At 38.3% G+C, this 15,216-nt stretch overlaps 1 protein-coding gene across 1 annotated transcript in view; it reads right to left on the bottom strand.

Annotated features, from left to right (window-relative positions):
- The window catches only part of LOC104472320 (protein PRR14L-like), a 15,621-nt gene extending 984 nt beyond the window's left edge, over window positions 1–14,637 (bottom strand). The window contains exons 1-8 of the mRNA XM_010087941.1: window positions 14,173–14,637; window positions 12,711–12,792; window positions 8,606–11,485; window positions 5,749–7,966; window positions 2,572–2,640; window positions 1,648–1,816; window positions 1,252–1,358; window positions 135–206 (exon numbers count right to left, since the gene is read on the bottom strand). Coding sequence (XP_010086243.1) covers window positions 135–206; window positions 1,252–1,358; window positions 1,648–1,816; window positions 2,572–2,640; window positions 5,749–7,966; window positions 8,606–11,485; window positions 12,711–12,792; window positions 14,173–14,637 — 6,062 coding nt within the window. The remainder of the gene's footprint in view (window positions 1–134; window positions 207–1,251; window positions 1,359–1,647; window positions 1,817–2,571; window positions 2,641–5,748; window positions 7,967–8,605; window positions 11,486–12,710; window positions 12,793–14,172) is intronic.
- Window positions 14,638–15,216: the final 579 nt, after the last annotated feature.

Genomic DNA, 15,216 nt, shown 5'->3' with positions numbered 1-15,216 from the left:
TTCCCTACCACTTTAAACTAGAACAATTTTAAAAATTTATCACCCTCTTAGCTTTCAGACACCTTTCATCTCCACTCTCTCTCTCTAAGTAATTTACGTTTATTTCAGTTTTCTCATTAGGAAGCAGAACAAACCTGGCTGGAGGAGGAGACTTATAGTTCTTGTTTGTGTAAATTTCTTCTAAACTAAATTCTTTCTTCTTAAGCCTGAAAAATAATGAAAAAAAATCAATCAAGAAAGAATAATTTCAAAACTACCTCTCTTCACAACAAGCAGATTTAATAGAAACAAGTATGGTTTGCATTCTATGCTTAAACACTAAGTAATTATGCTTTAACTTAAAAAGTACATTTAGATTCTAATTGAGGATAGGGAAGACTGAAAAATGAGGTTGTTAAGTACCTAATTTCTTATAAGGTCTGGGTCAAGACTTCCCATTTCTGCAGAGGTCACTATTCCTTCTAGCATTCTATGATATTTTGAAATAATGATGCTCAAAGGAAGAAAAGGAAATCCCTTCACAGGTCACTTTTTTGTGGAAGCTAAGAAAAGACTTACAGTTTAGCAGATGAACATTCCATCTCTTGAGACTGATTTTAAAAGTTAGTTATTGACACTTAATTAGCAACCTGATCTCTGAAAAAATGCACTCCTTTGTCAAAGCTGGCACTTCTGTTTAAGACAGAAGTTAACAGAATTCTACATGACTGATTGGAAATGTATTTATCAGTATCTGGCACTGTCATTACCCACATTTTCTCTGAACTAGCGTTTCCCTAAGTTCATATACTAGAAACTAAGAAGGGACTGTGAAGAACTCCAACATAATTTGCGCCAACAGAACTTCCCAATAGATCACTTCATCTCACTGTGCATTGCAGAGTGACTTCTTTTCATGTATGTTTATCAATATGAACGTCTTTATTCTTCAAAAAATCATTCCATTGCAGCTTAGTTTTTCACATTTTGCCTAAAACCCAGTCAGTAGTTCATATCTAATAATCCTTTAATTATCCTTTCTCACTTGAAAATAGCCATGTTCAAAGACCAACTTCTTTCTGCAGTCTTTTATACAGTCGATACAACTGTGTCAATCTTTCTATATGAAGGAAGCAAACATCAGACATCATTCAAATGGCAGTGTACAAAGTAGTGGTGGTAAGAGAAGCATTTATTGAAATGATTACACTATAATGCAGGAACTGTAAGCAACAGAAGCTAGTATTTGTTCATTTAAAAGATACTGCTCACCTTTGTGGTTTGGGTAGCCCCATTGGAGTAAGGTTAGGGTCCGGCTTAGGAACAGTTTTCCTGATTCGGATCTGTGAAACTTTCTTTGGCCTCTTTTCTGGCTCAGTCTTAAGAAAGATAAAAGAAAAAGAAAAAAAAAAGGTAAAATGAAGAAATAATGACCGCACTAGTCAACAAAACTCCTTTTTATGTCGAGTATACATTATCTATAAAACAAGCTTTCCTCTTTGTTTTGCCACCTTCTTTCTGCTTGAATAAAAGAAAGCAGCAGCACAGAGACTAGGACTAACAGCCTGTTTTACCTCCTCATCTTTCACTGTTACTAGATAATATTCAGCAGCAGCTGCTTCTGGGGAACCAAGAATCCAAGATATCTAAAATCTAAAATGAACTCACTTTTTTCAGTTCTGTGTCATCTTGGGGTCCAAGACAGGCTGGAACAGAAGCATCAGCTTCATCAATGGCATGGACCTGGAGCTCAGCTGCTGAAAGCCCGGGGGGAGATGGCAATGATTCTGCAAGTGAGCAGGACTTTGGTAGCAGAAGAGGGAATGAAGATTTGAGACTGTAACAGAGGAGGAAGGGAACATATGTAGATTAATACCCAATTTATGCTGCAACAGCATTCCATGCTCTCAGGTGATGTTCCTAAATTGCAATATGGGCACAAAAAGCAATGCAGTTCACAGGAACTGCCCAAGTGAGTGAACGCTTTCTCCGGTACATACATACAGCCAAAAACTGCTGCAGCCCACATTGATGCTGAAACAAACTAAATTGCCAGTGTATTTGAACATGCAATTCTAAACCCACTCTTTTCATATAGTTAAACAGTTTACAGCTCTATTTAGTAACTACTGATAGAAAGTGATCCTTCCCTGACAGCAAATTTCTTTGACACAACTATTATTTATTACTTTTTGTTTACAGATAAATTCAAAAGATAGCTTTTAGATCTGCCATCCCAACACTGAAAAAGAATAGAAGGAAGTTTCTGCACCCAACATCCAGTTGCTCAGACAGAACATATATGCAAGTAAGGAAACAAACTTCACATATTCATTTCATAATAAGTGGCACAACATGGTTGAAAGCAACAGAACTGTTCTGTGCAACGATCTACATGGTGTTCGCATTAATGCCCCTCCACACTTCTCCACTACATGATCCAGTCAGTTTACTTCACTAACACTTTAATCAGAAAGCTGTTCTTGAAGTTAACTGCCGAAAGCTGAAAGCCAAAACGACATAAGCAATGTCTTTTTGAGGAAGTTTATGATCCCACTACTCAGAATAAATATCGAAGCCCAAGAGACTCACCATATCTCATGACCTGCAGTCTGTGGTGCTTCCATACTCTGGACAGGTAAGTGTGGTAACATGGCATAGCTGATTCAAAAGAATGAAAAAAAAAACAAAAAAACAAAAAAAACAAAAAAAAAAAAAAAAAACAAAAAAAAAGAAACAGAAATTAGGTCTAGACTATAAAAAAAAGATGGGGGAAAAATTATTAGTATAAACTGTATCGTAAGACAAAAAAATGCTAATATCAGGAATGAGAATGAAAGACTAAAATGATACAAGAGCAAGCCACATCTGCCACTTAGTCCACTAAATTTCACTGACAGCATGTTAGGGCAATAGTCCTACTTTCACTTAAAAATAGTAGTGATGAGAAAAGGAAATAAAAGTACAGAAGGAGAGGGAGACAGTATTAGTCTGAAAGTTGTAATTATTTCTATGAAAGTCTATATTTGTCATTCAAAACCCCCAGTTTTTAAAATTAAAGTAACCAAAAAACCTTGAAGGATTTGGCTACTAAATAAAAAAGTCCATAGTGGCAACAGCAACAAGTCAAAGGAAGGATTTGCATAAGATTAAAACCCTGTTGCCTTTAACTCCCACAATCTTACTTAAATATTCTTAATCAATTGGACTAACCAAATGCCTTTCCAAAAAGGTTGGTAATTACCATAACTCTATGGCATAAAAGTGAGCACAGCAGCTCTAAGTCCTTTAATATTAAGCTTTATTTTTGTGCCCACACTACTACTGGCAGGAAAAAGAAAAAATCGTTTGGGACAGCTTTTATTACAGGGAGAGAAAAAAGCACTTTAGAAATAATGCTCAAATGAGCATTAACTAAGAAAATAGATTTCACTTGAAGAATGCTTTATTACTGGCAGTGGTAGTGACAGAAGAAGATTTTTAGGCAGAAGAACTACTCTAGTTTTTTGTTTTCCTGGTTATTTAAAATACTAACAATGCATGAAATAATTTAAAGAGGACAAATCTGTTCCAAAAGAAAATGGCCTGCAGAGAACTTGGAGATACTTTTTAATTTTTCATATTTTTAACTATCTTAAGCAAAACATGCAAAGATTTTTGTCATACTGGGAGCTGAAAATGCTTTTTTACTGCACCAAAAGTACATGTATTTATATACCAAACTAACAATTTTTTTTTTTTTTGAGTACACACATTTTTAAGAGAGATTTACTGAATTATCCTTTTGTATCCTTCCTGTTAATACCTTTAAGAAAAGAACAATTATTAGTTGATGAGAACAGGCTATCAATCTTCACCAAAATTCAATCTAAAATGGTGTTAAACATTTAAAATGTTAGGGTTCATTCCTTATGTTGTTTTATAGCCAAACCTTTAATATTTATTTTTGCATAACTATTCTAGGAATGTAATTTATTTGCTGCACTTCTTTTAAGTTCTGCAAACATTCTTTTCAACTCATTGCATGCTACAATAAATTAATTTTAAAGAAAAATCTGAGTGGGACAGAAGAATTAAGGCTACCTCATATACATTTGTTAGGTATTTTAGAGAAAAAGCAAACAGAGTTTCAGACTATTTTAACTTTGGGTTATTAATCACTTGAAGTTACAAGGTTTGATTTGGCTTCTCTCCCTTTATGATAAAGATAATTTGTAGCAAAACATTCGGTCTTCAAATTACCCTTTACGTCAAGGAATTAAATCCTCTTACACTTTAGCTAACTGGATATGCTGTAAGGAGCTGCCTAGGAGTCTGTAGACTTAAGTATGGGAGAAAACACAAGAGCATAAGTCAGCTCTGATCTCCCAGTCCAAGGATAACATTCCTCAACAATACAAAATAATAAATTCACTGCATACACAGAAGTAAGTTTTAAAAAGGTGTTGGTTTTGTTTTTAAGAATGGCAATAATGTCTTATTTTTAAGTTTAGTGCTTAAACTGTAGTTTACTGGTATGATTACTTTCAGAGTATTAATTTGTGCGCTAGAAAATTCAGCCAGATACATTGACTCACATGGAATGAAAAAGAAAGCAGCTCCAACAGAAAGTGCTGCAAAGTTGTCTCCATGACATTATTCAACTTAATCCTTTTAGCACAGACAACTCCCAGAAGGGAGTAGTACTTTCAGAAGCTCACTCACACCTTTGGTAGACTAGAATTTATACTAACAAGTGATAAACTTTTAGGTATGTTCTCCATTTATACAAAGCAAAATGCAGCATTAGTTATCTGGCAAGATTTTTGGTTATACATACATCAAGCTATGACATAAGCCAAATTCAACAGTTCTCTAGAGACTGCCATGTTAACCAAAAGAATTAATCAAACTGACTTTTCTACAGTGCTCATGAGCCTATACTCTGTCCAGGAATCTCAAGACTATAAAATCAGGGACTGAAGTGCCCCATGTCACTGAGGCATAAAGGGCAAAATCTTTGCTAAAGAGCATGCAAAAATCCTGTAACAGAGCTAGGAACCTCTTCTCTCATTCTGTTTCTTAGTGAAAGATCTCAAACGCCAATAGCAAAGTTAAATCAAATATGCAGAGTAGATTTCTGTCCTCTTCCCACTCGTAATGGGAATGACACACACACAAAAATTCATTACAAACCTGAACCGGCGCTACACTTGCTTGTGCCAACAATACATCGGGCACATACTATCAAAAGACAAAGCATACATAAAGAGGTTTCAATTAGCATAGAACACTCATGGAATACAACTAAAAATTTAACTGAATGCCACCCCCCACCCCTTAGGATTCTTCCTAATCTGATATTGAGTATTTTACAGGGGTTCCAAGTGGCACTTGTGGCTCAGACCTCTGAAAAAAACTTTCCTACCTCAGAAATCCAGTTGTTCTGCAGTCACTCTGAATAGACCTAACGAAGTAGCTCACCTTTCTGCATTATATATTCTGATGCATGGTGTGTATATTTTGCAAGGGAGAAGAAAACAGAGTTAGCCATTCTGCCAAAACAGGATAGTATTAAGAAGTGAAGGCAAATATATTTAAATTCAGCTAACAGACTGTTCCGTAGGGAAGAATCTTCCATGTTGAGGCATTTCTGGAGCAGAATGTGTAGATTTGGAACAGGGGAAACTGACCCTCCAATGCAAGCTGCAATTACCCTCTCCCTCCCAAAAAGGAGCAAGAACATACCCTATACATATTTAATCTCAGAAAGAAGTTGATGGGTTTTACCTGTTCTCGATGCCCACACCTGTCTGCCACTTGCAGTGATTGGAATGGAGAGGAGTGATTTCGGAGGGACGGGCAGAAGGACCATGCTGACTCCATATGGATAGTGCCCTGCCCAATGCGTATGGCAATGAAGAGACGAGGTCATCTGACACAGAAGTTGGATACCTTGCCCCTTTCAAACCCTGTGTGAATTGTGATATAAATAGTCTCTGGACGGTAGGAATATGACTGGTTAAGTTTTTTCTTCTTGTCCAAAACCTGTAACATCCAGGGGAAGAAAGTGCTAACACTGTGTGAAGGCCAAGCATGGAGCAACCTCCTCTTCTTTCAGCTATGGCATTTCTTCTGTGGTCAGGATGAAGGGCAACAGCCCTTGGGCTTGTTATAGAGAAAGAGGAATGCAGCTCATTATTTACACTGGAAACTTCATTGAAAGCCGTTGCATCTGAACAGCTCTGAGACAGGAGGAAAGAGAAAGTCCACTCTGAAGGCGGTGCTGGCATTTCTCCCAAAACTGGTCTGTGATGTACAGAGTGCTGGGATGTAATCCCTGTGAAGTCTGTCACAGAACTGGAATCCAATTTTATGTGAAAAGAAATTGGGAAACCTGGGGTATCCAAAAAAGAGCTTGGAGGCTTGTGGGTCAAGTCTGAAAAAAGTAGATTGGTAGATTCTACAGGATAAAGTGCCAAAGGCTGAAAGCTGAACATCTTGGTGCACCAACTGTCAGCCCAGCGTGAGTGTAAGTTCCTGTTAATGCAAGAAAAGGCTTCCAACAGGTTCTTAGATCTGCGTTGGCTGTACCTCTCACCCACTGGAAGAATTTCAGAAGAATGTGGCAGAGGTTCTAAGTTACGGATACTTTCGGCAGGTGTCAGGAGTTTGCTAGCCATTGCAGACAGCATGCTCAACATTGCTAGTTCTTTGGTACATTTTCTAAATTTCAAGCTGTTCAACAAACTGCATCTCTTGGCCCTCTGCCTTGGCATATGCACAAATCTCATGGCTGTTTCTGTTTCCACTGTTGGTGGTTTACATGGAAAGTACAAAGATTTGAGAAGCGTGTTTTCCTGCTTAGGGAATATTTCCGGGGGAATCTCAGAAAAAGATGAACTTCTAACTTTTTTGCTTTTTCTTACAGTTACTAGCTGATATGATGGGGAAACTTTTTTGCAAGTCCTTCCAGGCTGTCTTTTTAATGGAACAGGCCCTCTTAGTTTATTTGTAGTTCCAAAGGCACCAGGGATTCCATCATACCCTAAATTAAGGTTCAGGTTTTCCATTTCTGAATCCTGAGTTTTCAAAAACTGTGAATTAATAATATCTGTGGTAATCTTTGGCCTTTTGACTTCTTGTAAAGTGCTAAATAGTTTATTTTCACTGCTTCTGACAGCAAAAATCTGCTCTGAAGGACCTTCAAACTTCATATTTCTTGATGTCACCAACTCACTTGAGCTGCATAAGAGTTCAGAACTGTGCAACATACTTGGTTGCACTGTGATTTTTGTTTTCTCTTGATATTCTGACTTCCGTTCTTGTTGTGCCTTGTCTGACAGATGTACTTTCATCTTCTCATACTTCTTCTTTTGTTTAAGTACCTGACATTTCCGTATTTGATCAAGTCTCTCTGAACCTAAAGACTTATTTTCCTTGCAAATGGAATGAGTTGGTAGAGAGTCCTGGCCTTCTGTAATATTTTTTATGTTATCTTTGCTCTGTGCATTTAATTTGCAAGGTACACATACTTCACTGCAAACCACGTAGTTCAGGGGTGATTCTTTGCAACTGTTTGATAATATAGGCGGATAAAATGTGGATGTTGTATTACACTGCAGCTCTGGTGAGGTTTCTGTGTCAGACGCATCTTCAGCCTGACAATCATGTACAGTTATTGGAAGCAGACTGGTACCTGCTAAGTTTGGGAGCTTTGTATCATTTTTTCTTTCTTTTGAAAGATTATTTAGGTTAGATCTTGGGATTTCTTCCAAAACCTTTCCATAATTCTCAGTTCTAAGAGGGACTATTCTGCTACCAGACTCTTTTAAATTTTCTAACAAGGTCCATCGACATTCTCCATCAAGAAAAGAATCTATGGGCAACTTTTTTCTAGGGGCTACTTCTCTTCCCATCTTCTCTTCTATACATGTATTCTTAAACTTCTCTCCACAGTGAGTACGTTTTGGCGAGGTCCCATCTCTGTCTTTTACAGTTAGCATGCTCTGCTCCTCATCTCTCAGATTTTCTTTGCTGTGTGCACAAACTCTTGAGCTTTTTGCACCATTCACAAAGCTGGCTGCTGTTTCAATCTCAGTAGTGCCGGCTTTTTTCTTAGCAGACATGGTTACAGAAAGAGGTTTTGTCACTGAGGAATCTTTGCTGAAAACTTTGGCTGAAGACAAATCACGATTACCTATTTGTGTATTCTCAGATGACACAGACAGCTTTTCTTTCTTAGGCAGAGAGATTCCCAAATTAAGAGCCGACGGTATTTCTGAATCCACCTGAGTTTCATTAGAAGACTCTTGGATGTCAAACTTTCTGAAATGAGATGGTCTAATACCCCTTTGAGCACCCATTTCTCTACCAGGTTCAGATGTTAACTGCAGGCAAGAGTCATTTGAGATAGATTTTATTCTCAGACTGTTTTTTTCTGCCTCTGAAAGCACATTTGTATTTTCTGGCTTATATGACAGACTCTCAGGAATTGAGGAGAAGGGCAAAAATTGGGCACTCGCTGTATTTTCCTGGTCCTCCACCAACCACTTCATCTTTGGCAAAGACTTCTGCATTTTGTTTCCTGCAAACACTGGCTCTGCTTTCTCTTTTGCACATTTGACAAAGCAAGCATGCTGTGAGAATTGTGATTTGCTATCAGAAAAGCTTTCTTCAGGAGTTCCTTTTTCTTCTCTCTCACATCTGTTCTTGTGTTCTTTTGCTTTGATTGTCTTATCTTCAATTAGATCACTGGTGAAGCCCACACATCCTGAACAGTCTTCATTTCTCACACCACTTAACAACTCCAAATCCACTACATTCTCTTCTAGAGTTCCCAGAAAACTGTCTTCTCTTGCGTATTTATGAACTAAGGGAGGCAGGTCATCACCTGTTTTTAAAAGCGTCTCTTCGCTTTGACTAGAGCCAATTGATATTTTGGTTTCTTCCACAGAAGTAGCTGTAGTTTGTATGCCAGTGATTGGCTGGTTGTTTAAACTTTCTACATGTTGCTTGCTGCCTGGAACTGGGCCATCAAACTCACTCTGACATGAGAGACACTGATTTTCCACTGGATGAAGGGTCTTTTCTGTTTGGTTAGCATGTTGTGTTTGACAGGTGTCAAGTAGTGGACGTGTGTCACAGACTGAGGCACTATTCTCAGGTGTGAGTGATGACACTTCTTTCTTCTCATATGTGCCTAGTTCTCTCTTCTTCGGGCCCAATGAAGAATTGCAAAATCCAAAATCATGAACACAAGGTTTTCTGTTCAAATATCTGACTAATAGCTGTTCACTAGTCTTATTTCTCTGGTTGCCTTCAGGAGCCTTTGGAGAATCCACAGTTCTTATTTTATCAAATTCATCTGTCTGGAGAGCACACATACCAATTTGTTCTTTTGCCTCATCTCTGTCACAAACAATTTCACTGCCACCATCTGTTACTTTACAAAGATCAAATTGTTTCACAGCTTCCATATTATTATTTGAAATCAAGGTAGCGATACACTTCTCTGCAGTATAAGCTGAACAAAACACGGTTTTTGCTGTGGATATGTAATTTATCCCATGCAGATCTACACCTCTGTTGCCCCAGTCATCTTCAGAAGGAAGAGATCCACATGCCCAAGGGAGGTGTGCTTCTGAAAAGATGATTGCCTTTTTACTATTATATCCAGCTGAAGCTTCTCTTTCCAAATTATTGTTTTCTTCCATCTTCTTATCAACCTCAACACTAAAAGAATGACTGTTTGAGAGAAGATAATCTACACGTGCACTCCCTGATAAAATACAGGAAGTACTGGTAACTGTACACTGGTCTTTCATACCCTGATTATTACAATTCCATGTGTCACTACGTTCATTTTCTAAACCAGTGACCACATTTCCCACTGAAGACTTCTTGGTTTTTTGGGAAATTTTACTTGTCATATTAGGGTTATCAAAAGTCCTGGAACTTACTGAAGACTTTAATTTGTCTTTATGAAGCACAATTTCAGTGACTTGTTCCCCTGTTATTCCAGAAGCATCAACTGATTCTTTTGCAGATCGATCATCCTGAGCCTTGTCCCTGCTTGAAACTTCACTGGCAGTACAAGGAGGACACTCCGTATGATGAGGTTCTCTTGATTTTTGTGCGACAGGAGGTAGAGGTACATTTAGTGCAGAAATCAAATTAATTTCTTTGCCAGTGGACAAACTGTCATTACTGTTGGGTTCCGTAGCTTCAATTAAACTGCCAGCCAACTCTTCTGATGTTGTGTTACTCTCAGATTCCTTTTCAAGCAGTTGTGCCGCAGGTAAATATTTTTCTAGCTTGGTACTAAGACCCTGGCGGCTGTGGCTACAAGGAGGAGAAATGTTACTGCCGGTATTATAAAAGCACATGTCTGTCTGTCCAATTTCATGGGAAGCAATGTCGCTCATTTCCATCAATAGCGTATTTTCTTTTACATCATCCTTGCTTATATCACTGGCAGAGAAATGCCACTGGTCCTTTTTCAATTTATCACCTTCTGATGGGACCATTTTAATTTTTTCTTTTGAGAATTCCTCAGAAGATGAAGCAACAGAACTAAAAGCTGAAGAATGACAATGCTCAGAATTAGCACCCTCTTGAGCTTCAGGCCATCTACCAACTTCAACGTTATCTCCCACAGCAATTTTTCTCCAGACTTCAGCAGCCTCTTCAGATTCAGAGCTGGATGATTTACCTGCACTAGCACTTACTTCCCCAGGATCAATTTTAGCACTAGATAATCCTTCGCTCCTGACCAATGAGACCTGCTCTACCAGTACGGACGTGGAGGTCTGATTTTCTACAAACCCAGTTCCATGACCATAACGAGTCTGACTTTCAGTGTTTTTGGGAAGATACTTTTTGGGGGTTTCATTGATATTTCCATGGACTGCAGTACTATTGTTTTCTAATGGCGTATTTCTAAAGTCCAGATAACAGATGCTTTTCAGAACCGAACATAAAACTTCAGAACTTTTTGTGGAGGGTGTTCTACAATTTTCTACTGACGACAACTTATGAGGCTCATTATGTTTAGGTACAGGATCAGTACAGAAGTTATGAGCATTGTTTTCTTCATCCTGCTCACAAGTCTGGCAATTAGCAAGTGATGTGCTGAATTCATTAACAGGATTTTGTCTGGGTAACTTTTCTTCTCTAGTCTCCAAAATAGATACATTACTCCCTGTTCTCAATGGCATGGCAGTATGGGCTTTCAACCCATTATATTCATTTGTTTCTTGTGGATGCTCTGTGGCTGATTCAATGTCCATGACTTTTAAAGGCTCTAAAAAATCTAAGGTGCTGGTTTCTGAAATCCCAGCTCTGGCCATGACTGTGTCTACGTCTGGGCATTCATTGCTCTCAGGTGGAAGAGCTTTACTCACTCTGTCATTCCTGTATCCTGCTTTACTAAATATCCTAGTCCCATCAGCCTTCATACCTTGTACTTCTTCAGTGAGCTTTGGCAGAGATTCAGCTGTCACCTGAACATTTGCTTGCTTTTCTTCTGCATCAAAAAAAAAAAAAAAAAAAAGGCAAATCAGAACCATATAATAAATTTAGAAGGCATTCAGCTAAGTTCCTTTTAGTATTGTACACAATATTGTGTACAGTGCTGGTTACCAAAATGTTTTTAAAAGTGAGAACACATACTAGCAATTCTACTACAAGCTTTTAGAAGAAAAAACAAACTACCTCATCACAAACCTAAGGTAACAAATGCAATCCTTTCCAATACAGACGTTCCCCATGAGCAGCCGACATCCAAAGCCCTGTATTTTTCAGATTCCTCTAATATCCGAGCTAGGTGCAATTCTGGTCCTATAACTCAATGGATATGAAGTCTTGGCCAACCTCATAATGTTTATTTGTAACATCAAAGCTCAACAGAGCTGAGTACTTTATGTGCTCTATCCTAGAAGTACGGCTGTGCATTGAGCGGCTGTTTGCATTTCTTCTTCCTTTAAGGCATTTTTGTCAATAGGTCATCCACAGGAAGACAATGCATATCGCATTCTGTCCAAGCAATTGTGATTGTTAATAAACTACTTAGTAAAATCATGAAGAAGCTGCTAATTAAAAAAATTAGTTATTGTAGAATAACTTCATATTCAGAACTTCACAGGGAACATATTTGCTCAGACTTCTGTAGATCTTTTTCCTGTTTTCTACTAAGGATCAAGACTAGATGCCATTCTTCAACTGAGTACAAGTTTTGGTTATGAGAGCACAGAGGGAGAAAGAAATTACTAGATGCAGGCAAAAGTGACCAGAGCATTTGGAGCTAGAAGATTACAGATCATAATGAAAGTAAGAATGAGTTTTGTTGTTTTCTTCCTTTGGATTCTACACTTTTATTTTTATTTTCTAAAACATTAGAAAATGAATGAGTCTACTCTTTCACATCTTTGGTCTCACATAATCCAGCTTTGAAACAAAAGGAGATGCAAAACATCTGTGATTAACAACACCTACTGCTTTGGGGTAAATAAGTATTTGAATTAAATAACTAAAACACATCTTGTACATAAAAGGTCTTCAAGAAAGTACACATCCTGGCAGGAAAAAGCAGAGGATTAATTTTTCATATTGTTCTAGCTATGCAAGGTAATAGTTTCTACTGTAAAGCAAAATAAATGAGTTATCCTACAGTCACTCATCAATTCTAAATCAACAGTAGGGAACCTGAGAGAAGCAGGAGGTAGATAGAGGTGTACAATTAAAACATGCACCTGTGCTCTGCAGAGATCCTGCTATTTCAGTGCAACAGGTTCTCGAAGACTTCACCTCATGCTGGCTTAAGTGAGGGTCCTCCTGAAACAAGACAGAAATATCAGTGGAGATTGCCATTCCTTTCTGATCCTCTCAGTCACTGTCATCTCGCCACTAAGCAATGATGCATCCAGAAAAGATTTGTATTTAGCAGCAATGAAGTCTTGCGATGCAAGCAGCTACATTGTAAGCAGCTTAGAATGCAAACTGTCACAAATTTGAATCATAAGAGCAATCCAGTCCCCAAGTCTATCTCACATCCCCAAGCCATTACTGCATACCTCTGGTATGATGCACGCTTTTTATGATCTTTATTAGAACCCGCCTTCTACCACTCCTTCCCTGGGCTCAAAAACCACGTAAACCCAGGAACAGACGACCTAGGTCTACACACCAAATGAAACCCCCAGGGCCAAACTACCTGCATTTTGAAATATGTGAAAATTCATCTTGGAAAACTGAATGACTACAGAAAATTTAATTAACTTTATTTTCACAAACCTTTAAATAAATCAAACAGATATAAAAATCCAGAGTTAAAACCACAAAGTATTCTAATATTACGCAAGATCAAATAATTAGTGTAAAACACACACCTATGTACCTTATCCAGATATTTCCTGGCTGGTGTTCAGTCACAATAGCTTTTTTCTCCTCTATGTTCTTTTGGTGTGTGTGAAAACTATTCACAAACTACAGACAACTGATCAAGAAAGTCACTAAAAATCTCAATTTTTAAATGGAGAGTTTTGCTACTCTTCATTTTTTTTTTAATAGAGTATTCTTTGGCACATTTTTCAGCAGCCTTTGCCTAGAAATAACATTTTTTGTCATCTGTGTTTGCTAGAGGGGACCAGGGAAAAAAAGCCATGGCCATGCGAGTCTCTTGTTTTGAAAGAGGAAACTAACAGCGATTTCCTCGCTAATTACAAACAATAATTTGAAAAATGAATAATCTTTATTTTTAGATTAAAAACTGAAATACTAAACTGGAGTCCCCTGTAGCTTTATAATACTACTACCAGACTGAAATAACCATTCTTTAGTGGTTAGTGTCTTGACTAGGGATGATGGTACTGTAGAAGATGCTGTACCCACAAAATATGGATACTGGGCAAGGAGCTTTTTTAAGTTGTTCTTCTTTTTAGTCACCAGTCAGTTTTTTAATTGATTCTGTTACATACCTGCCTCACACCATTCCAACAGTATTTACAAAAGTGAAAAGCTTGATATTTTATAATACTGCTGGTCTACTGAAGTATAGTCTCATTTGTCACTGGATCCATGATAATCCAAATAATGACACACATGCCAGAAGACACAAATGAGAAACAGGAAACGACATGGACAAAGTCCTCTGCCTACTCACTCTAACCCTAAATTCAAAATATCATTCAGGAATGAATTTTTGCATTTGCTTACTTGTTCTGACCAACTTTCCCCAGGAGTTAAAGTACAGCATTCAGCATGCCGCTCCTCAGCATTCTGTGCCTCTTTGTCTTCTTTCTGGTATCCATCATTACAACAGTCTAGTTTCTTAAAGTTTCTTTTTTTATTTTTTTCATTCTCTTCAAGGTTGCCAGCCTTCAGTAATTCTTCAGTAAGGAATCCTGCTGGCCCATGAGAAATCACCTTGAGCATATCACCCAAATCCTCTGTCTTCTGGCAAAACGTTTCTGCCCCAGGAGTCCTACGATGCTCAGCTGACAAACTGTCACCGTGTGCCAGCACAGGCGTCGATACATCCGATTTTGCATCTAATCCAACATTAGGCTCTGACACAGCCATAAGGTCAGTGGAGATGCTCTCCGGCAGTGCAGTGTACAATTCCTCTAGTACAGCAGATACAGAAGAATCAAGGAGAGGCTCCACCCCAGATGATAGCATCGGGGCAGCTGAAGATCGGTTGTCCTGAGCTTTTCACAGTTTACCCTAAAAATAAAAGCAATGTTAAATCAACGTACTTAGGAGCAACCTCTAGATTAAAGGAAAAACTTAATTCTTTGAGATTCAAGCATATATGTTTAAGAAAGATACTTTCAAATAATTTCCTAAGACAGGAGCTGAGAAACGTTTGAGTAGATAAGCAAATATTTCATTAACAGAAGAAGAGAGTATGGACAAATTGATATTCCCAAGCCTCATTTTCACATTCAAACATCTCCCTGCAGATATAACCTCATCTTTTGGAAAACCTGAAAAGAGACTATGAACTATAAAAGCTTCTAATCTTTGGAGAAAATCCCAGCTGTTCTCCATACGTTTTCTGCCTTGAAGGAACACTTTCCAAGACCCCACCGGTCACACACTGTGCCTTGTAGCTCCTCATACGAGCACCCGACACGCTGTAGGTGGGACGCGTTGTGCCCACAGCGCTCTTCCCCCAGCCCTGGTACCGGTGCCGGGATCCTCTTCAGCCCAGAGCCAAACGCCCCGGTCCCCACAGCCCGCTGTCACGGAGGAGAG

This window comes from Pterocles gutturalis, unplaced genomic scaffold (assembly GCF_000699245.1).
Source record: "Pterocles gutturalis isolate BGI_N339 unplaced genomic scaffold, ASM69924v1 scaffold16606, whole genome shotgun sequence".
NCBI lineage: Eukaryota > Metazoa > Chordata > Aves > Pterocliformes > Pteroclidae > Pterocles > Pterocles gutturalis.
Note: the sequence above shows the minus strand (reverse complement) of the source record. Positions and strands in the feature narration are given on the sequence as shown.